Consider the following 23314-nt stretch of genomic DNA (forward strand, 5'->3'; position numbering starts at 1 on the left):
AATGTATGCATGCACTGAAATACTATATTGTACCCCATAAATATGTACAATTACTGTTTGTCCGCAAATAAGTAAAAATTTAAAAATTTTCTCTTTCTACATACCCAAATAAACATTGGATAATATTTAGTACATTTTAAACAAAATATATTTTATAGCTTAAATATAAATGTAACTTCTTTTTAAAAAAAAAAACTTATTTAATTATTTGAAAGGCAGAGAGAGACAGAGACAGAGACATCTTCCATCTGCTAGTTCACTCCCTAAATTGCCACAGGGGCTGGGCCAGGCCAAAGCAAGGAAATTGGAACTCCATTTGGGTGTCCCACATGGATGGCAGGGGCCCAAGCACTTGGGCCATGGCCTACTGCTTTGTTAGGTGCATTAGTAGGGAGCCAGATTGGAATCTGAGCAGTCAAGACGTAAACTGGCACTCATATCAGATGCTGCTGTTGCAGATGGAGGTTTAATCCACTGTGCCACAATTCTGGCCCCAGTTTATGGCATATATTTTGAGCTGGAAACTAGAAAGAATGAGCCAATGGTCACAGATGATATTGGTCCATACTGAGAAAAAAAAATCAACTCTGCTAGTAGAAACTGTAATTAGGACTCAGTATCAGCCTGTAGATAGATGTGGGCCAGTAGAAGCTAATATTGAAGCAGAAGACTATCTATACCTATAACTGTGGAACATTGTAATTTGAACAGGAAGTTACTGAAGCAATGAAAACCTTTAGCAACTGGAAAACACCCATAAAAGATTTGCTGAAGAATTCCTGATACAAAAATTCACAAAGGTAAAAAACTAATTATATAGTCACATTCTTTTGTAATCCTGGGTGATTAAGAGAAAATAACTGATTTTGCACACTGGAAATTGTATTCTATAAGCTAAACAGAAATATAGATACTATTATTCACATCTATTTGCTATACAATTACACCTATTTTATTCATCTTATATGTACTGAAAGCTTATAACGTTTTTTGAGTCACTGTGTAAAGTACAGAGATACAAAAGTAGACAGAACAAGGCTGTGTCCTCAGGGAGCTTACTCAACGAGCTGAACTAAGCAAACACAAATGGCTATACCATAAGCTATCACATATTAAAATATCTGAACTGAGACATTGCCAGATGGAAAAGATTCAGGAGACAGGAAGCAAAGCAAAGCCTATTTAGGGTCCTGCAAGTTCAAGGGGATTCCTTAAGTACTGTGTGTGTGTGCACTCGTGTGTGTGATGCATGAATTTGGGAATATGGGGGAAATGAGTAGGAAAGATGGGAGAAATAGATAAGAAAGCTTGTTGGGCAAGATTATGAAAAATGTATCAATCCTATGGTACAGTATTGTAACTCTTCCGTAGAAAACAGTCAGTCATGAAAAGCAGAAGCCTTCCAGGATCTCATCTGACTTTTGGATGGATGCTATGAAAAGTTCCAAGCAAACAAATATTTATGGATTAATCCAAAAATCTTAATTCTGAAAGAAAAATACCACAATATAGAAATAAGTCTAGTTATGTGAAATAGCTTGATTTGCATGGTTCACCATAAAGTAGTAGCAATACAAACTAAATAAATAAGTAACAATAAGAACTAAACTAAAAGCAGCTCCACAGTGTAAATGCAAACAAAGAAACAGGGGGAGATAATCTATACCAAACAAGCAACAAACTGTTAGCTACACTAAATAAACTGAAGCATTAAAAAGACAAAAATCTTGCCATAGATTATACTTATTTTCATATTTAGAAACGCTAACTTGTTGAGATTAAATCAATAAAGATAAGTAAAAGCCAGACTAAGGTAACAACAATCTGCCCACCTACTGTGGGGAATATGGTGAAGGGTAAAGAATAGGGAAATATAATCCACAAAATATTCAAGGCAAAAATATTTTGGTTATTACAACAACCACAATTTGAGAACTATAAACATTAAATGTAAATTAGTGGTAAATCCTGTGGTGTTCTTAAATTCAAAGATATTTCAAAACTCTACTCTGCCAAGGTGTCTTATAAACAAGTTGGTGGGCTGATCTCTAAGAAAATCCTTGGAATGTATCTTTGAAAGGAGAAGAACTTCATTTTAAAAAGAAAAATTGAAATTATTGGCGACAGAAAATATTGATTGATTCTAAAACTTAAATTGAGCAATTTAATCAGCATGTGTTAGTCAAAGATCCATTTATGAGAGCATAAACACAGCGGCCAGCAGGCCTGCACACGCATTCTCACTGGTGGACAGGAATGTTTACAGTTTGCAGGGCTGATGGGTATCTTTACCCTAAGAAATGACTGTTTTACTTCCCTTGATGTGGGGAAGGTGGAAATGAATAGCAATCATTGTTCTTATATTTGACTACCAAATCTTGATTTAAAATATTCTGTCCCATAACAAAAGATTCTTATATCATACATTCTGATTTGGGTTAGGAAAAGTAGGATGACTATGAGTATGTTTTCAGTATGGCCACTATGTATTTTGTTTCCTGGCAAACTAAGGAATGAATGGGGCAGAGAGGAAAAAATAAAAACGTTTCAATTTCACCCAAAAACTAATAGTAAAGAATTCTAAGTAACTGAGGGTGAAAGACAAATGGGAGTGTTATTAACGTTTTCATCATAAAGATGGTTGGGACCACCGTGGTGGCACAGTGAGCCAAGCTGCTACCTGCAAAGCTGGCATCCTGTATCAGAGTCCTGGCTGCTGTGCTTCTATCCAGCTCTCTGCTAATGTTTCTTGCAGGCAGCAGAGGATGGCCCATATGGGAGACCCAGACAAAGTTCGGGGATCCTCGCTTTGGCCTGGATAAGCCCTGGCTATTGTGGCCACTGGGGACGGAGCCATTGGATGGAAGATGTCTCTTTCTTCTCTCAGCCTTTCAAATAAATAACTCTTCTCAAAAAAAAAAAAAAAAAAAAAAAAAAAAAAAAAAAAGACAGCCAGGTGATTAATCTTGCTGTAAAATTTTCCTACAGCAGAACATATACCCAAAGATCATATCCAGAAAAGTTATGAGAATGATTAAAACAAACAAAAAACCCTACAGCCACCTCCAATTTCACACCTGGTACGTGGTGAGGTCTCATCTCAGCAGAAGCGTGACTTTACCCTCAAGTACGTAGTTTGCTTTGTAAAGAAAAGCCTAAAAGGATCCGTTGACAACCATCTGTCAAATCTGATGTATTAAGCTATAGAATAATTGGGACCTGAGTGAGAGTTAGAGAACGTTCTATTATCATATAACCTGTAACTTACTTTTCATGCCATTAACCGAAAGATGACTTCTCCAGGAGACGTTGTTTCCAAGTTTAGACAAGTACTCTGGCAACTAATACAGTTCGTTACCATCACATAATGAGAGGATAACTATGGCTATGGGTAAAACATAATTTGACAGACTCTACGAAGTCACACATTGAAATCAGTTTAAGAGGTATATATTATACCTCATTTTGAGTTCTCATAAAGTCAAATAATACTCCCCGTTCTGCAGTTCCTAAGCCAGAAAAAATATACTAAATTACATTAATCCTGCTATAGCTAGATTTCTTTAAGGTATTTCTAATATTCCCTGAAGAATGATTTCATATGGTATTTTAAAATTATTAATCATAAGATATTTAACAATCACTTTTAAAAGAATAAACACAGAGTAATGTATTCTCTTGATCAATGTCTTCCAGTAATGAACCCTGACAAATTACATTGCTTCATGTTTCAAAGTGCAAGTTACTTCGATTTCATACCCTTTTCAGCAAGTCACACTGAAGCTAATTCAGTAGCCCTACCTTAGGTTAGTCATGAAAACTTCTTAAGGAAGTAATGTGCCTTACCTCAGAATAAACTGAACTAAGAAAATAGAAACTGAAATAGAAAACATGTGACACAATCACACAACCAGTAATCCATTAAGAAGTTTCAACATTAAACAACAAATGTAGTAAAAAGAAGAAAAGTAACAATTTATCTGGCCCACATTCCTAACCAGGACCTAGATGTCTTTTGCCAGGATGGTGAAGAACAAGCACTATTTTGCCTTTTCTACGTCTATAGCCTTAAGACCTAGTACAGTTCGAACTCAAAAAATAAGTTCAGTAAATAAATAGTGGAAGGACTGAAATAGTAGAAGGATTGAAGCTTTGCTTATTTCCAAAGAAAATGACCTGGGCTCACTCTACAACACTATGTCTTCAGGAGAACTTCCTAGACATATGAGCTGGGAGCCAGGGTTGTAACACACCACTCTATTCAGACTGGCAATAATGGTGAGGTCCACTTAAGGACCAGGTGGCTGCCTTTCCAGCATCCATTCCTGCTTCCCAGAGCTCTAAGGAAGGATCCATGCTTTTGCTGGACGCTGGGCTTCTGGAATGAAGTACTAAGTCAGTGAGGCCATTTCATCCTACTAGCTACTATGGCTGGCAGGTGTCTAGGGAAGAGCTTGTTGATACAAGAGGACCCTGTTGGGGTTTTTGGAGTGCCCAGGGAACCTAGCTGGGTGGTTCCAACATTTGCAGTCTCACCACTGCACAGTGTCCTGCAGCTGCAAGCTTCTCACCAGGCAGTTGCTGATTGGTTCCTGCATTTCACCAAGCCCAGCTCACCATGGACCTATTTTAACACACCCCTAACTTCCCCCTGACAGAAGAGGTCCACGTTAAGCCACTGCTGATTGATTCCTGGTCAAACCAATCACAGGCTTTGCCAACTTCCTGACTGGTTCATGTAGCATTATCCATTGGCATATATCTTGACCAATCAGACAAACTTCTTCCTTTAGAAACATACATAAAAATTCTGGGCCAGTCAGTCCTGGCCAGCAAACCTCTCTGGACCCCTCCAGCTGCCATACGTTTTCTTTGCTTCTTTCAATAAATTTCCTTTGTTTTGCTCACTCTTCCTTGTCCATGTGTCTCATCCTTCCTGGTTACAAGACAACAAATCTGGCAGAGAAGAGGTACAATACAGAAAACTGCAACACTCCTTGAGAAATTTTACAGGGAGAAGCTGTGAACCAACAGGAGAGGACAGGCTGTGGTACAAGGTGCTGTAACACTAAGAGCAGAACACCAAGAGCTGCAAGACGGGAGCCATGCTGTTTCAAAAGAATCCAGGGTAAAAAAGCATCTGCCACGTCTCTTGGTTCCCAGACACAGACCTGAGCAATTAAAGCCACAGACTTCTCCAGTACTCCTGCAACATTGTGACATAAGATTTTTAGACTAAATCCTGGGACAAAGGCATTTGCTTTCCCAATGAACTAGAACTTCTATAGGCATTTGTGCTCCTCTGTGAGGAATCAGCCTGGAGATCAGGCCAACAAAAACATAAAAGGGCAGGAAAAAGAGGATTACAGGGAACTGAAACTAGAAATCTAGTGCACATTCAGAACTTCAATATTAAACTTGTGAGAAGCCAAAGCTACCCCTGAACTTTATTTACTTAAACCAACAATTCTATAATTATTTAATTCAATTTGAATTGGGATTTTTGTTAACAGCTGTCAAAAGCATTATGCAAAAATATTAACTATTTTCAGCTTTTCTATCATTACTACAGCTCTGAATAGAGTCTGTGTGGCACTGTGCAGTGTTATAATTCTCCTCCTCCAATTATATCATGTAATACCTATACATCCCCTAAATTGGAACAGCAATTTTCTGAGATATTTGAGACTTTAGACCCAAGTGTCTTGTACATTTAAAACACTAAAAATCAGTATCTACTTTATTACTCCCTTAGAAACTTGTTATCTATTTGTTTTAGAGAGAACATCCAAGAATAGGTACACCATTCACACATTAACAATGCTAGTGAAGCTAGAATCTTCCTGATATCATAATGTCTCAAATAAAATGTCAAAAAGTTTTACTACCTTCAGTGTAACAATTCATAGATACCCCTTTTTCTTTTAAACTTAGTTTTTATTCACTACCTCCTTATTAGTGTCTTGAATCTAGATATAAAGGACAAATAAAATGAAAAATATGCATCAGAAACAACTGCCTTCTTAGTCAATCATCATTAACCCACCACCCTTTGTCACTTCTAAAATTATCCCAACATTTTACCAGTTTCTAATGCCAGTAATTCAATACTACAACAGGTGCCATCCATGACTCCCTAAAAGATATGAAATCAATGATGCAGCCTTCTCCACAACACACATTTATTGTTATTAGAATGAAACTATTAATGTATATGTAAATTCTACTTATCCTGCTTGATATTTTGAGGACTACCTAAATAATTTCAATTCCTTCACCACGTGTTCAGTTTTAGATGTAAGTTCCTACAGAGTCCACTGAATTTGTTTTTGTAAAGCCTATCATTTGAGCCTTACACAGACACTTAAATGCTTCTGGTGAGAAAAAAAGAAAACAAAAAGGAAAGAGTATAGAATAAAGGAAAGCAATTGAAAAGTACAAGGTCAGAGGGTAAGTCAAGTAAGTTTATTTTGGTAAAAAAATTTTTGAAATCCATGTATATGACAGGGGTCTTCAAAAAGGTAATGAGAAATGTATATTCTGAAAAACTATCTGTGGATTTCAAATATTCTCATCTCATTTGCAATATTATAAAACATAGTATGTAAAGCCCGGACCAGCAGTGCCAGCATCCCATATATGGGCACTGATTCTAGCCCCAGCTGTTCCTCTTTCCATCTAGCTCTCTACTGTGGCCTGGGAAAGCAGTGGAAGATGACTCACATCCTTAGGCTCCTGCACCTGCGTGAGAGACCTGGAAGAAACTCCTAGCTCCTGGCTTTGGATCAATCCAGCTCTGGCCATTGTGGCCATTTGAGGAGTGAACCAGTGGACGGAAGACTTCTTCTCTCTCTCTGTCTCTCTCTCTCTCTCTCTCTGCCTCTCTGTAACTCTGACTTTCAAATAAATAAATAAATCTTAAAAAACATACACTGTGATGAATAGCATGTTCAAATGAATGTGCATTTGAATTAGGTTTCTACTTGTGCCGGTGCCGCGGCTCACTAGGCTAATCCTCCGCCTTGTGGCGCCGGCACACCGGGTTCTAGTCCCGGTCGGGGCGCCGGTTCTGTCCTGGCTGCCCCTCTTCCAGGCCAGCTCTCTGCTGTGGCCAGGGAGTGCAGTGGAGGATGGCCCAAGTCCTTGGGCCCTGCACCCCATGGGAGACCAGGAGAAGCACCTGGCTCCTGCCATCGGATCAGTGCGGTGCGCCGGCCGCAGCGCGCCTACCGCAGCGGCCATTGGAGGGTGAACCAACGGCAAAAGGAAGACCTTTCTGTCTGTCTCTCTCTCACTGTCCACTCTGCCTGTCAAAAATAAAAAAAAAAAAAATAAATAAAAATGAAAAAAAAATACTTTCTGGTTTTAATCAATCTACATTTCTACCAACAAGAAATGTGCGACCAATCCCACCTTACTCTTGACAATTTTATAGACACAATGGCATTGTTTCATGAACAGTAAGCAGATTTTTTTTTAAAGCTCTATTCATTCATTTGAAAGTGTTACACAGAGAGAGGAAGAGACAGAGAGAGATCTTCCATCCACTGGTTCACTCCCCAGATGTCTGCAATGGCTAGGGCGGGGCCAGGCCGAAGCCAGGAGTCAGGAGCTCCATTTCGAGTCTCAAACATGGGTTGCAGGGGCCCAAACACTTGGGCCATCTTCCATTGCTTTTCTCAGGCCATGAGCAGTGAACTGGATCAGAATGGGGCAGTCAGGACAGGGACCTGTGCCATATTAGGATGCCAGTGTCACAGGTGGTGACTACCTGCTAAGGCACAGTGCTAATCCCAGGAGATGTCTTGTATGTTTACTCTTTTTATGTCTTCTTTTGAGTTTGTCTTCTTACATCCTCTGCCAATTTTTCTACTAGAATGTTATATTCTTATTGATTTAAAAGACCTATATAAATGATATTCATGCTTTGCCATATTTTTATATGCTAGCTTGTCTTTTAATTTCTTGACACACAGATGTAACTTTTATATCATCAAAATTAACACATACTTTCTGTGTGATTTTTCTCCTCAACTAGGTTTTAAATATCTCTTCTGAAGATCTGTAATAGATTTGATTGCCTCTTGAAAAACTCACAGTGCATATTAGAACACAGAATTCTTTAAAGAATTTTAAAAGAAATCTCCTAAAATTTCCCCTTAGCATTTCACAAACTTATTTGAAAACAGGCCACTTTTCTCTCCACAGTGTCAGCACCTGGAGGAGTAGCATTTCTCAGTAAGTTTTATTTGAAAAACAAATAAAAACATTTAGCATTTCTTCCAAGATTATTGATTTATCCAGATATAGTATCTCCTGTAAAGTAAAAATTAATCACTTATATATTCTTATAAAAGCACACATCTCAACAAGATTTACAAATAGATTAGTGTGGAAAAATATGAGAATTGATTTCTCTAGCCTATGGATGTATTCATACTCACTGCTCTCACTGCTAATTTTTAGTATCTATTGTCACAGATTCATTCTATCATTTTCTTATTTTTGTCAAAGCATTTTTTTTGGTAAGATTTATTTATTTATTTGAAAGTCAGAGTTACAGAGAAAAGATGATTTCTGCTGGTTCACTCCCCAAATGGCTGCAACAGCCAGGGCTGGGAGAGGCTGAAGCCAGCAGCCAGGAGCTTCATCTGGTCTCCCATGTGGATGCAGGGGCCCAAGCTCTTGGGCCATCTTCTTCTGCTTTCCCAGGAGGATGTGCAGGAAGCTGGATTGGAAGTGCAGCAGCCAGGACATGAACCAGCACCCCCATGGTATGCTCGCATCACAGGTGGGGGCCTTACCTAACTCTGTGCCACAAGGCTGGGCCCGCAGAAGTATTTCTTTTAAGATTTTTTTTTTTACCTCCAAAATCTATAATCCTGGGACTCAAAATCTCTAGAGATTATAACCTCATACTATTTGGAGCACAGGTGAATGATATACTTAATTTCTTTTGTGATCCAGCCTTAGTGAGAAACTTTGTGTTTTAAAATCCATGGTCTGTTGAGCCAGCGCTGTGGTATAGTGGGTAAAAGCCACTCACTGCCTGCAGTGCTGGGATTCTACATGGGCGCGGTTGAGTCCTGGCTGCTCTTATTCTGATCCAGTTCCATGCTAATGTGCCTGGGAAAGCAGTGGAAGACAGCCCAAGTCCTTGGGCCCCTGCACCTGCATGGGAGACTGTTAGAAGCTCCTGGCTCCTGGCTTCTGATCAGCTCAGCTCCAGCCATTGTGGCCATTTAGGGAGTGAACCAGCAGATGGAAGACTCCTCTCTCTCTCTAACTCTGCCTTTGAAGTAAATAAATAAATCTTTAAAAAAAAATCCATGGTTCATTCCAAGTTAAGGAAACCTAGAGGGCCATCTGTGATCTTATTAAATCCAGTTTTTTAAAAATATGTATTTATTTATTTGAGAGGCAGAATTATAGACAGAGGGAGAGAAACAGAGAGTTTGTCCATCTGCTTGTTCACTCCCCAAGTGGCCTCAATGGCTTGATCTGGATGGATCTGAAGCCAGGAGCCAAGAGCTTCCTCCAGGTCTCTCACACGGGTACAGGGACCCAAGCGCTTGGGCCATTCTCCATTGATTTCTCAGGCGCATTAGTAGGGAGCTGGATTGGAAGTGGAGTAGCTGGAACTCGAATTGGTGCCCATATGGGATGCTGGTGCTGCAGGCTGGGGCTTTAACCCACTGCACCACAGCACTAGCCCCTAAAATTTTTTATTTGTTTCCTTAAATTTCATGCTTATCAATCTGTTTTCTCTCTAGATTCCAAAATCAAACCCTTGATTTAGAAGCACAGGATAAGTAGTTACCAGGGATTTACAGCATCCTGATCTGTTTAAAGGCTGCTCTTTCTGGGTACCTTTAATCCTTGTTGTCATGAACTTTATCAAGATGAGGATTAGTCTGAGGGTAGAGTGCACCCAATGTCTTATTTAAGTGTTCACTGTTTACATCTTTGTCACACAAACTTAGTGACTCATCCCACAGGATGGTTTGCTTGATTAATGACACATTTGAGCTTCTCAGATTGTTCCAGAAGCTGAAAGGCTAGGTTTTAGGGAGGGCTGGCTCATCTATGAATGACCAAAGTTCTTTTTTGTTAAGAAAAGGCAAAGCCATTCCCAGTTTCAGCGAGCCTTTCCTGGCCTCTGGCTGACACAGGCACACTGTCTTGGTTAAAACCTGCCTCATCCGGGGATGTGGGTGGTGGGGGTGCGGGGTTACCGGGAGGGAGTTGTGTTTACATGTGTGATTATGCTCCCCTGCTCACCCAGTCTGTTTCCCAGTCCCTGAAATACACTGAAACAACTCCGCACATTACTTTATCTTTATTTGGTCATTTAGAAGGATCTTCACAGATGAAGATCCTGCATCTTAACTATAAATATACCCAAGTGTCAGAAATTCAGTGCTGGACAGAAAGAAGTAGGGTAACAGCTAACTCTCATAATGACAGACCGGAAAAGAAAAAGTGGACGAGAGAATGTGGACACTCTTCTGTTTTGGTCACATCACACCGAATAGTAATGAAGTCAGTTATGAGTAAAACACAAGGACAAGCAAACACACATCAGCAGAAAACAGCAGTTAAGAACTCAGTCTTTTATTTTTTTTTTTTAAATATGCTGGCTAGATGTTTTAAGAGAAACCTAGGGTCCCAAGTGAGTTTTTATATCTATAAATTTTTTTTTCTCTTCTAAATTACGTTTAAATGAAGAAAGAAAGAAAGAAAAAAGAAAACCAAAATCAAGCTGCTTTGGTTCTATACCATCCTCATACGTTTTAGGGGAGAAGGTAGTAAACAACGTTTCTGCAACCGTAAGTGATGCTTAGAGGAAAATTAAATCACTGAATGATGCCAGGACTGATTATTCTACTGCACTTTAAAAGCAAGAGATTGTAGTCTGTGGGTCCAAAGTGGTTTCATATGGACTGCCACAGTTGTGGTTTAGGCTTGAAACTATAACCTGTCAAATGAGAAGCAGGCAAAGCCTCTGCTCTTAACGGTTCCACTTTCTACTGTCTACAGTTATGTCTAGAAGTCCAACATTTTTTATTCAGTTAAACTCTGTTATTTGGATGAGTAGCATATCCAAACTACTCTGTTATCTCGGTTAGAGAAGATCGAAGAAGCTGCCAATCTCGTGTTTATTGTATAGATGAAGCTGACTTTTGCTGTAATTATCTTTCATCAGCCATTGGTACTTTATTGTCCTGAATGCCACCATGTAATACATCATACAACTGTAGGGAAGGGGTATACATATTGCTCAAGTGCGTTGGCTTTCTCTACTTTGCGTTTCCAGATATTTTATTGACTGTAACTGGTACCTTTCTGACTCATCATTTTTCCAGAACTACAGTAGCCTGCTATTATGCGCTTAGTGTTACAAAATGCTCCATTTCTTCTCTTCTTGATTATGGAATGCCCTTCTGGGCAATAGGCTGGGTTAGCAGAGATTTTCCCATCAAAACCGAAAGGCTACTTGTTCAATTTTACTAATGTTTCATACAGAGTCCCTCCTTAATGAACCTTTCTTAGTGTTCATTTTTATAATATAAAAATATGTTTAAATAAAGCATAAATAATATTTTCTCTCTGTGTAATGTATCATAAGTGAAAACATGCCACTAAACAATCATATCCTGTTTAGGGCATAATGACATCAGAAATATATGTTTATCATCTGCTTTGGACAACTTAGTATGTTTTTGGCCCAAGGCAAAGTTGAACTAAAACCATTTGCAGTTCCCCAAACCAAGATAACCACACATTTCTGAGGTAATTGATACCTAAAAGAACATTGCCTTAGATCGCAGTTTATGATCTAGGCATTCTAATTCTTTAAATAAGGTAGTTAAAGTTTATAAAGCATGTATGTCTATTGTATTTTCTCCAAAATTTAACATGAAATAATTATATTTTTAGCATGCATAGAGACAATGATAAAGCAGACATTTAGCAGAATCTTGGAATTCTGGAATTACCTCTGTTGCCCAATTTCAAGAGAAGGCGAAATAAAGATTTCTCACATGTGAAAGCTTAACAGTTATAAGAACCATAAGAAGCACCCTTATGTTTTGGAATGCATTCAAATGAAATAAATCATTACTTTCATTTTTCCAGACGTAGTTAGACAATAATTTTATGTATAGATACCTACGGTAAACAGAAGACATACAATTTTCATATTCATTGTTTAAACACATTCAGGGAATCCAAATACATGTCACTGACTTTGTGTTACAGTGATCACAAGCATGAAATTGCCCTGGATTCCACCTTAGCAAGTGGAACCAACCGTGGCCTGAAAATATGGCCTGAAAGCTAGCTCTTCACTCCATAGACCAATACCAGACCAATACCAAAGCAGTAAGAATTACAAAGGTGACTGGATGGCCGGGAATAAAAAGCAAGTATTTAACAATAAATTAGCATATGTGGGATGAAATAGAACCAGCAAATGTCAGATCCAGTTGGGGAGCCTATTCACTTTCAAAGGAAGAAATAGAGAAACAGAAAACTGAAGCCTTTCCTCAAAGTCAGCTCCAAAGGGAGAGTCGGACGCCCTCTTGGCACACTGCGGCCCTCAGACGTTAAACAACTGGTTTGGGGATTTTAAACATTTAGAACTAAACAGCATAAGCACTGCAATGGTTGCTGTGTTATTATAAAAAGGGAAGAAACTACCATACCTCCATTCTTTCTTGTTTAACTTCATCAATTTCATCATTTTCAAGCATTGCCATAAGTTCTCCAGTCTGGTCAATAGAGTTGAAGAAGTCTTGAGCAATTTTTTGTCTTTTGTTTGTATTACTGCTGCCACTCAATTTGTCTTCATGAGGGTAAGGGAAGGAAAAACAGAAACGTTCTCAATATGCTTATATCAGCAATAGTCATTATACTTTTAAAATATTATATACTTCATACAAAATTCAGAAATGGAATCTCTTAAAATAAGCTTTTAAAGGAGAACACTTATAACCAAAATAAAAGTGTAAATCATGCAGAATGAAATCATATATTCATGTCAAAAATTAGAGTGAGAGAATAAAACTGAACTATCCCTTATTACAGTAAGTGAGCAAGTACTGATCGAAATCTCTTAGAAAGAAAGGAGAAGCTATCAGATTTGGAGAAAGGATACTGTTATATGTTTTCTGCAGCAGATGCATTAAAATGATGTGACAATACAAACGATTATGAATAAGGACAGACCAGACAAACATGAGCAAAGAAAGCAGAACTGATAACATGAATGTTAGAAAATATGGTTCGAGACCAAAAGCACTGGATGAGTCAGGGTGGTATACTCAGAATTATAAAAGGACCGTTGATAAGAATAAACTTTGTGGACCAAAGATAATAGCAAGATGAGTAACAAAATGGAAAACTTAATAAAAACATAGAATCATGTTTTTTTATGTGAGGCAAATGAATATACTTCTTTCAGAATTTGGCAAATACATATCGAAACTCTTCTCTAAGTCTATAAGCACTTTACTACTTACACAGATAAAAGAATCTGTACTATTATTCTCTTAAGTCTACAAATAACTTCTTCATTTTTATCATTTTTTCTTAAAATTTCATTTAAATTTTTTTAGATATCAATGAAGATAACTGAAATGCCTTATAATGATACCACATATTTCACTTTTGTTTGATTGCCCTTCCCTATGTTATTAGCCAACATCCAACTCAAGATCTAACTCTCACACACCTAATATGCAACGACCAATATAATTCCCCCTGCTCATACTTTTTTATCTATATAAATACTTATTGTAGTAAGTTTTATCGATTTTTACTTTAAGGAAAGAGATCTTATGATATTCTTTCTCTCTTTTGTAATTCTCGGTTTTTAATCAATGAGAATGATAAATCCCTCCAAGTCAGCTGGCATAGGCTTGATTCGTTCATAAAGGCTATAAAATACTATATGGTACTCACATATCACAGCTCTCCAAACAATCATCTATTGATGGGTGCCCACATTGTGTCAGGTTTTGGCTATTAGAAAATTTGGGAAAATGCTGCAATAAATGCTAATTTATAAAGTGTTCTGTATGAGTGGCTTTATTTTTATGATATAGATTCCTTAGAGTAGAACTACTGATTTACAAACGTATTACTTAAAAAATTATCGGAAATAATTGTACATACTCATGGGATATGGTGTGACATTTCAACACATGCATACAATATATACTGATCAAATCAGGGTAATGAGGGTGCTGGCACTGTGGTATAGTAGGCCAAGTCTCAGCCTGTGGTGCTGCCATCTTTAAGGGCACCAATTCATATCCCAGCTGCTCCTTTTCCTATCTAACTCTCTGCTTCTTGCCTGGGAAAGCAGTGGAAGATGGCCTAAGTGCTTGGGCCCCTGCCACCCACATGGGAAACCTGAAAGAAGCTCTTGGCTTCAGATCGGCTCAGCTCCAGCAAGTTGCAGCCATATAAGGAGTGAACCAGTGGATGGAAGACCTTTCTGTCTGTCTCTCCCTCTCTGTCTGTAACTCTACCTCTCAAATAAATCAAATCTTAAAAAAAAATCAGGGTAATCAACATCTGTCACCCTTTGACATGACTTCAGGATTGCAGTGTGGAAGCTCTTCTCTTTTATTTGCTCATAAAACATATAAAAGGTCATTGGGAGCAACAGTCACTGCACCACGCTGTGGAACACTAGCAAACTACTCTTCCTAACCCAGATCTGGTACCATGATCCAACCTCCCTCGGTCCCTTCATACCTCTCAGCCTCTAGTAGTTACTACTCTGTGTTCAGATGCAGTCTTTTTTGTTATGAGGCTGTTTTCCATGCATTGATTCTTCATAGGTCCAACAGACTTTTCTCTTCATGGAAAAAGTCTGATGAATATCAAGTACTGTATCATTGTGGTTAAAATCTTAGTTATCAGTGAATTTAATAATTTTTCTCATGTTTGTCAGGTTATAAGACTTTCTGTTAGCTATTTTAATGCTTTTCCCATATTCAATTGGGTTGTTCTTTACTTGCCAGGTTAAAGAGCTCTTTTATACTCTCCCTTTGTCTTTTTAGTTTAAAGTATTTTTCTATTCTTTCATTTGTCTATCAACTTGAAGGCATATTTTTGCCAAGAAAGAATTTTAATTTTTATATTTTCAAATAAGTTTATCTTTTCTAATTTTGTCTACAATGACTTTTCTTCTCTCCCATGGAATGTAAATGTGATGTCTTAAATTTCAAGATTTCTATTGTTTTGTTTTTCATCTTTAGTCTCTCAAGAATTTATTCTGTATATGATAAATTTTGTAAGTTCAGGGCTGGCACTGTGGTGCAGCAGGTTAACGCCCTGGCCTGAAGTGCCGGCATCTCATATGGGCAACAGTTCTAGTCCCAGCTGCTCCACTTCTGATCCAGCAAAAGATAGCCCAAGTCCTTGGGCCCCTGCACCCACGTGGGAGACCCAGAAGAAGCTCCTGGCTCCTGGCTTCAGAACGGCACAGTTCTGGCCATTGTGGCCAATTGGGGAGTGAACCAGCGGATGGAAGACCTCTCTCTCTATCTGCCTCTCCTCTTTCTGTGTAACTCTGACTTTCAAATAAATAAATAAATCTTTAAAAAAAAATTGTGTAGGTTCTTTTATATTTTCTTACAAGTAAGTGGCCAGTTATATAATACTACTGATAAAATAATAGTATTCTGTCTTCTCCTACTATCCTTGTACTTACCCAAAATAAAAACCTTTATAATTTCTAAAAAGAGAGATTTTAAATAATAATCAACCAAAATATTTCAAAACATAAGGAACTATCTACTTGGCAATTTAAAAACATTTTTCCCTAATAAGCCCTGGAGTAAATCAAAACTTTAATGCCAGGTAATCTAGAAATTAACAAAAAGAACATTTCTTATAAAATAGCACAGCCATTGCTAAAGTTTTGCTCAACAGTAAAAAGTTAGCATAAATGCCTTTGTATTTAAAAACAAACAATGGAAAACAGGTTAGCTAAGAATCAGACTTAAGAAATTAGGAAAGGGGGCCGGCGCTGTGGCTTAACAGGCTAATCCTCCGCCTAGCAGCGCCGGCACACCGGGTTCTAGTCCTGGTTGGGGTGCCGGATTCTATCCCGGTTGCCCCTCTTCCAGGCCAGCTCTCTGCTATGGCCCAGGAAGGCAGTGGAGGATGGCCCAAGTGCTTGGGCCCTGCACCTGCATGGGAGACCAGGAGAAGCACCTGGCTCCTGGCTTCGGATCAGCGAAATGCACCGGCCGCAGCGGCCATTGGAGGGTGAACCAACGGCAAAAAGGAAGACCTTTCTCTCTGTCTCTCTCACTATCCACTCTGCCAGTCAAAAAAAAAAAAAAAAAAAAAAAAAGAAAGAAAGAAGGAAATTAGGAAATGGGTGGGTATTTGACACAGTGATTAAACACACTTGAAGGCCGGCGCTGTGGCTCAATAGGCTAATCCTCTGCCTGCGGCACCAGCACTCTGGGTTCTAGTCCCGGTCGGGGCACCAGATTCTGTCCCGGTTGCTCCTCTTCCAGTCCAGCCCTCTGCTGTGGTCTGGGGGTGCAGTGCAGGATGGCCCAGGTCCTTGGGCCCTGTACCCGCATGGGAGACCAGGAGAAACACCTGGCTCCTGGCTTCAGATCAGCACAGCGTGCTGGCCGCAGTGGCCTATTGGGGGGTGAACCAACAGAAAAGGAAGACTTTCTCTCTGTCTCTCTCTCTCACTGTCTAACTCTGCCTGTCAAAAATAAAAAAATTTAAAAAAAAATAAAAAAAAAAAAAAAAAAGAAGACACACTTGAAATGCTTGTATCCCATATCAAAGTGCTGAGATCCACTCTGGCCTCAGAATCAGCCTTAAGGCATTCGGATCTGGCTCAAGAGCCCATGAGAGTATTTTAGGCATGGAAAGCCAAGACGCTCTGGAGAAAAAAAAAAAAAAAAGAAGATCTAAATGAAAGATCTCTGCGAGTGAGATTCCAGTGGAAAGAATGGGGCCATCAAAGAAGGAGGTACCTTTCTCTGAAGGGAGGAGAGAACTTCCACTTTGACTATGACCCTGTCGGAATAAGATCGAAGTCGGCGAACCCTAAAGGCTTCCATAGCCTTGGCAACTCATGACTAAAGCCTAGGGAGATTACTGACGCCATAAACAAGAGTGTCAAATTGTTAAATCAACAACAGGAGTCACTGTGTACTTACGTCTCATGTGGGATCTGTCCTTAATGTGTTGTCCAATGTGAAGTAATGCTATAACTAGTACTGAAACAGTATTTTTACACTTTGTGTTTCTGTGTGGGTGCAAACTGATGAAATCTTTACTTAGTATATACTGAATCGATCTTTGGTATATAAAGATAATTGAAAATGAAAAAAAAAAACTTGGTTTTAAATTGGAAGTTGCAAAGAAAATTAATCAATTTTTAAAAAATATCATGTAGGATCTCTGTTCTTAATGTGCTGTACATTGTGATTTAATGCTATAACTAGTACTCCAACAGTATTTTTCACTTTGTGTTGCTATGTGGGGGCAAACTGTTCAAATCTTCACTTAATATATACTAAACTGATCTTCTGTATATAAAGAGAATAGAAAATGAATCTTGATGTGAATGGAAGGGGAGAGGGAGCAGGAAAGGGGAGGGTTGCAGGTGGGAGGGAAGTTATGGGGGGGGGGAGCCATTGTAATCCATAAGCTGTACTTTGGAAATTTATATTCATTAAATAAAAGTTAAAAAAAAAAAAGTGCTGAGATCCAAACCTTACTCCACTTCTGATTCCAACTTCCTGCTAATGCATATGTTGGGGGCAGCAGGTGATGGTTCAGGTACTTGGGTGCCTGCTAGTTGAGACCCAGCCTGGGTTCTGAGCTCTTGTCCTCAGCCTGGCCAAGCTCTGGCTATTATAGTATTGTATTAGTCTATAATAGTATCTATAGTATCTACAGTGGAGTGAACCAGCAGATGGAAGATCTTTATTTGTCTATGTTGCCCTGCCTTTTCAAGTAAATGATAAATAATAATAAGAAAAGAAACTAGAGGGAAAAAGAGGGAAGAGGGAATTGTAATAAATTCTGAAATTAATAAACGAAATTAAAAGATATATGAAAATAAGTATTGCTTCTTGGAAAAGAACAATAAAACAGATGGACTAACTAAGGCTAACTAAGAAAATTAAAAGCAAATACAAGTAAATCATAACAAGGTTGAAACATGAAATTAAATGAATAAAGTATCATGTGCAGAACTGGGACAATTGGGGCTGGTGCTGTGGCGTAGCAGGTAAAGCCGCCACCTGCAGTGCCAGCATCCCATATTGGCGCCGGTTCGAGTCCCGGGTGCTCCACTTCTGCTAATGTGCCTGGAAAAGCAGTAGAAGATGGCCTGCATGCTTGGGCCCCTGCACCCATGTGGGGGACCCGGAAGAAGCTCCTGGCTCCTGGCTTCAGATCGGCGCAGCTCAAGCCGTTGTAGCCAATTGAGGACTGGATCAGCAGATGGAAGACCTCTATCTCTCTGCCTCTGTGTAACTCTTTCAAATAAATAAATAAATCTTAAAAAGAAAAAAAAAAAAAGAACTGGGGCAATTCATTTGAAACCTGAAGAGATCTCACACTTTTTCTTTTGGGAGATAAAACTATCATTCTACTTATCTAAAAGCAAAACATGATTCTGAGAAACATTGTAAAGGTCAGTAATGAAAGTAAATACTTCAGGAGGTAATTGACACAGCTTAATGCATAAAAATAACTGTGACTGGAGCAGCCAGGACATTAAGCAGCAGCCATATAGGAAGCTGGCATGGTAGGTGGCAGCTTTACCAACCGTGCTACAACACCAGCCCTTTTTCCAGATATTTTGTATAAATAGAACAAAACAGTGGTCTTTGACTGGTTTCTTGCACTTAGCTTAATGTTTTCAATGCTCATTCAAATTTTAGCATATATTAGTATTTAATTCCTTTTTATTACCAAATAATATTCTTCTGTGTGAGTCTTCCATATTTATGCATTCGACATCTGAGAAACATTTGGGCTGTTTTCATTTCATTTTTTACCGTTGCAGTAATGACATTCATGTTTAATTTTTTCTTGGCTGTGTATTTTCATTTCTGCTCATTGTACTTCACTAAGATTTGAACTTTTATTTCACTTGGTAAATCTATATTTAACTTCTTGAGGAACTACCAAAATGCTTTCTTAAGTGACTGCACGATTGGACACGCCCACTAACAACACAAAGGCTCCAACTCCCCACACCCTCAACAGCATTTGTAACTATCTTCTTGATCAAAATCCTAGTGGGCATGAAGTACAATCTCATTATGGTTTTTGACTTATTGTAGGATGGCTAATGATAATATTTTCCAGTGTGTTTTGGTTATTAGAAATCTTCTTTGGAGAAATGCCTATGTAGTTTCTTTGCCCATTTAAAAAATAAGCAGAATATTTCTTTACTTGAAAGGCAAAAAGACAGAGATGAGTGATGAGAGAGAAATGAGGGAGGAAGGCACAAATGGAGACACAGACACACAGAGAGTGTGACATCTTCCATCTACTAGTTCATTCCCCCAAATGCCTACAGCAGCCAGGGCTATGCCAGGAAGAAGCCAGGAGCCAGATATTCAATCTAGTTTCCTGATGTAGTGGCAGGGACCCAAGGACTTGAGCCATCACCTGCTGGATGTGTCTCCCAGGGTGCACATGAATGTGTGTTTCATCGCACACATTAGTTGGAAGCCAGAATTGGGAGGGAAACCAAGACTTGAATCCAGGCATTCCAATATGGGATGCAGGTATCTCAATGGATGTCTCAACCAGAATACCAAACACCTCTTCTACTTTGCCGATTTTAAAATTGGGTTGTCTTTCTATTGTTGAGTTGTGAGAGTTCTTTATGGGGTCAGCATTCTGGTTTGGTGGGTAAAACCGCTGCCTGTGACACTAGCATCTAATATGGCCACCAGTTAATGTCCTGGCTGCTCCACTTCCCATCCAGCTCCCTGCTAATGGCTTGGGAAAAGCAGTGGAAATGGCCCATGTACTTAGGCCTCTGCCACATATGTGGGAGGCCTGAATGAACCTCTTGGCTTTGACTTGGCCCAGTCCTGGCCATTGTGGCCATCTTGGGGGTCAAACGGAAGTTGGAAGATCTTTCTGTCTCTCCCTATCTAACTCTTTCAAATAAATATAAAGAGTTCTTTTTATATATTATATATAAGTTCCTTATCAGGAATAAGGATGTATTTTTTATATATCCTTATTATATATCAGAATATATATAATAAGCACACTTTTCATTCTGTGGGATCTTATTTTTTTTTTTTTCACATGAGATGCTGGCACTGCAGGCAGCAGCTTTACCTGCTATGCCACAGTGCCAACCCGCCTCTTTTTTATAAAGATTTATTTATTTATTTGAAAGGCAGAGGCACAGAGAGAGAGAGAGAGAGAGAGAGAGAGTCTTCCATCTAATGGTTCAATCCCAGATGGCCGCAACAGCTAGAGCTGTGCCAACTGAAGCCAGGAGCTTCTTCCTGGTCTCCCACGTGGTGCAGAAGCCCAAGGACTTGGGCCATCTTCCACTGTGTTCCTAGGCCATAGCAAAGAGCTGCATCAGAAGTGGAACAGCTGGGACTTGAAGTGGCACCCATATGGATGCCGGCACTGCAGGAGGTGCTTTTACCCGCTATACCATAGCACTGGCCCCAGGGCCTTTTTGAATGTACTTGATGATGTTCTCTGATGTGCAAAAACTTTACAATTTGATCAAGTCTAACTTACCTTTTTTATTTTAATTGTTTGTGCTTTTGGAATCCTATGTTTAGAATGCTTTGCCTCACTTAAAGTCATAAACATTTACTTCTGTAATTCCTTCTAAGAATTTTATATTTTGAGCTTATATTTAGGCCTATGATCAGCACTAAGTTAACTTTTGTATACTGTATTATAAAGGCACTCACATTTTTTCTTTTGTATATGAATATTTTGTTGTACCAACACCATTTGTTCAAATGCCTATTTTTTCCCTACTGGATTGTTTTGAAACCCTTGTCAAAATCAATTCACCCTAAATGTGAAGCCTTGTTTCTAGATTTTCAATTCTACTCCATTCCACTGACCAATATGTCTATCTGTATTCCAGTACCATCCTGTCTTGATTACTGTAACTTTACAGTAAGTTTAGAAATCAATAAGTATGAGTCCTACACATCTGTTCTGGGTCTAAGTTTTTTGGCTATTCAAGGTCCTGGATAATCTGGAAAATGAGTCATTTCCATGCCAGAATCTGCCACTTCCATATGAATGGTAGAGTCAGCCTATGCATTTCAACAAAGAAAGCAGGTAGAACCTATAGATCAAGTTGGGTAGTGCTATCAAATTAAAAATGTTAACTATTCCAGTCCATGAACATGATATGTCTTTCCATTTCCATCTAAGCCTGCTTTCTTTCAATAAAGTTTTATAGTTTTCAGTGTACAGTTTCTTGCCTTAGCTCAAATTTATTCCAAAATATTTTATTTTCATGCTAGTGTAAATGTAATTGTTTTCTTAATTTCATAACTGGATTGTTAATTGCTAGTGTATAGAAATATATTTGATTTTTTTGTGTGTATTTATCTCATATCCTGAAAACTTTCTAAACTTATCTATTAGTTGTAGATTTGCATTGGGTTTCTTAACAACTCCCTATACACAAGATCATGTCATCCACAAATAATTTTACTTCTTTTACAATCTAGATGCCTTCATTTCTTTTTCTAAGAATGCTTGTTAAAAACTCCTGGACAATGTTTCATACAAGCAACACAAGTGGACATCTTTATCTTGTTCCTGATCTTAGAAGGGAAAGCCTTTAGTCTTTCACCATAAAGTATGACGCTAGCTGTGAGGTTTTCTTACGTGGCTGTCCTAGTGCAGACTATTATAATAATTATACCATAGAGTGGGTGGCTGGAAGCTGTGAAGTCCAAGGTCAAATTGCTGGCAGATCCACTGACCAGGGGAGACCTACTTTCTGGTTTGTAGATGACTGAGTCCTCACTGTATCCTAGCATGGTGGAGAGCAGAGAGAGAGAAGCAGGGTCCTCTTGTGTCTTTTCTCAGAAGGGCAATAAGCTTATTCATAAAGGCTTCACTCTGAAGAGCCAATTATCTCCTAAGGGTCCCACCTACAACTACTATCACACCGGGGCTCAGGCTTTCACAAAAGAATTCTGTGGGAATACAAACATTTGGTCCATGGTGATGGCCTTTGTCAGGTTAAAGAAATTTCCTTCTTTTCCTAGTTTTTGAAAGATTTTGAATAATTGTAAAATGTCTTTTCTACATTTATTAAGATGACCATGTGCCTTCTGTCCTTTATTCAGCTAATACAATGCATTATGGGAATTGTTTTTCATGTTTAAAGCAATCATCTGTTCCTAGTACAAATGCTGTGTGGTCAAGCTTTATAATACTTTTTATATATTAGTGGGTTCAGCTGGCTAATGTTCGATTGAGGATTTTTACATTTATATTAAAAAGATATTCTTCTTTAAATATTTACATATATTTAAATATAATTCTTTAAATATTTAGTATAACTCAACAGTGAAGTCATCTGTTTCTGGGTTTTTCTTTGTAAAATTTCAAAAAATGATTTGTTTATTTATTTGAAAGGCAGAGTGACTTACACACACACACACACACACACAGAGAGAGAGAGAGAGAGAGAGAAGGAAAGACAGAACAAGAGTGACTATCTGCCAGTTCACTCCCCAGATGGCCGCAATAGCTTGGGCTGGGCCAGGCTAGGAGCCAGGAACTCCATTTTGGTCTTCCACATGGGTAGCAAGGGCCCAATGTGCTTGGGTCAGTTTCCACTGCCATCGCAGGTACATTAACAGGGAGCTGGACTGGAAGTAGAGTAGCGAGGGACCCAAGCCAGCACTCTGATATGGGATCCAGCAGCTTAACCTGTTGTGTCATAACGCCACCAGCCTTTCTTTTCAAGAATTTGTTAAACTAGTAATTTAAACTCTTGCTGTTGGTCTATTTAGATTTTCTATTTCTTCTTGGTTCTGTTCCAGTATTTTGTGTCAGTAGAACAAGTATGTAATTATTGTCATATTGTAGACTGTCATATTAATCATAGCATTAGCCATTTCTGATTCTTTTATTTCTTCCTATAATTTGAAATACCACTATGTGTCATTTCCTTACTCTAACACAGCCTTATTAGTACCAACCTCATTTGCGTTATTACTGTCAAATATATTACACTTATGTTATACAGCCAATATTACATAGTTGATTTTTAAATCAG

At 38.6% G+C, this 23314-nt stretch overlaps 1 protein-coding gene across 2 annotated transcripts in view; it reads right to left on the reverse strand.

The window, feature by feature from the left end:
- Nucleotides 1–23314, reverse strand: part of SUPT3H (SPT3 homolog, SAGA and STAGA complex component) — a 493606-nt gene that overhangs the window by 129834 nt on the left and 340458 nt on the right. For both annotated transcript variants that reach the window (XM_062186207.1, XM_062186206.1), the window contains one exon: nt 12708–12847. In XM_062186207.1, the coding sequence (XP_062042191.1) occupies nt 12708–12847 (140 nt within the window). The remainder of the gene's footprint in view (nt 1–12707; nt 12848–23314) is intronic.

Source organism: Lepus europaeus, chromosome 3, assembly GCF_033115175.1.
Source record: "Lepus europaeus isolate LE1 chromosome 3, mLepTim1.pri, whole genome shotgun sequence".
Classification (NCBI taxonomy): domain Eukaryota; kingdom Metazoa; phylum Chordata; class Mammalia; order Lagomorpha; family Leporidae; genus Lepus; species Lepus europaeus.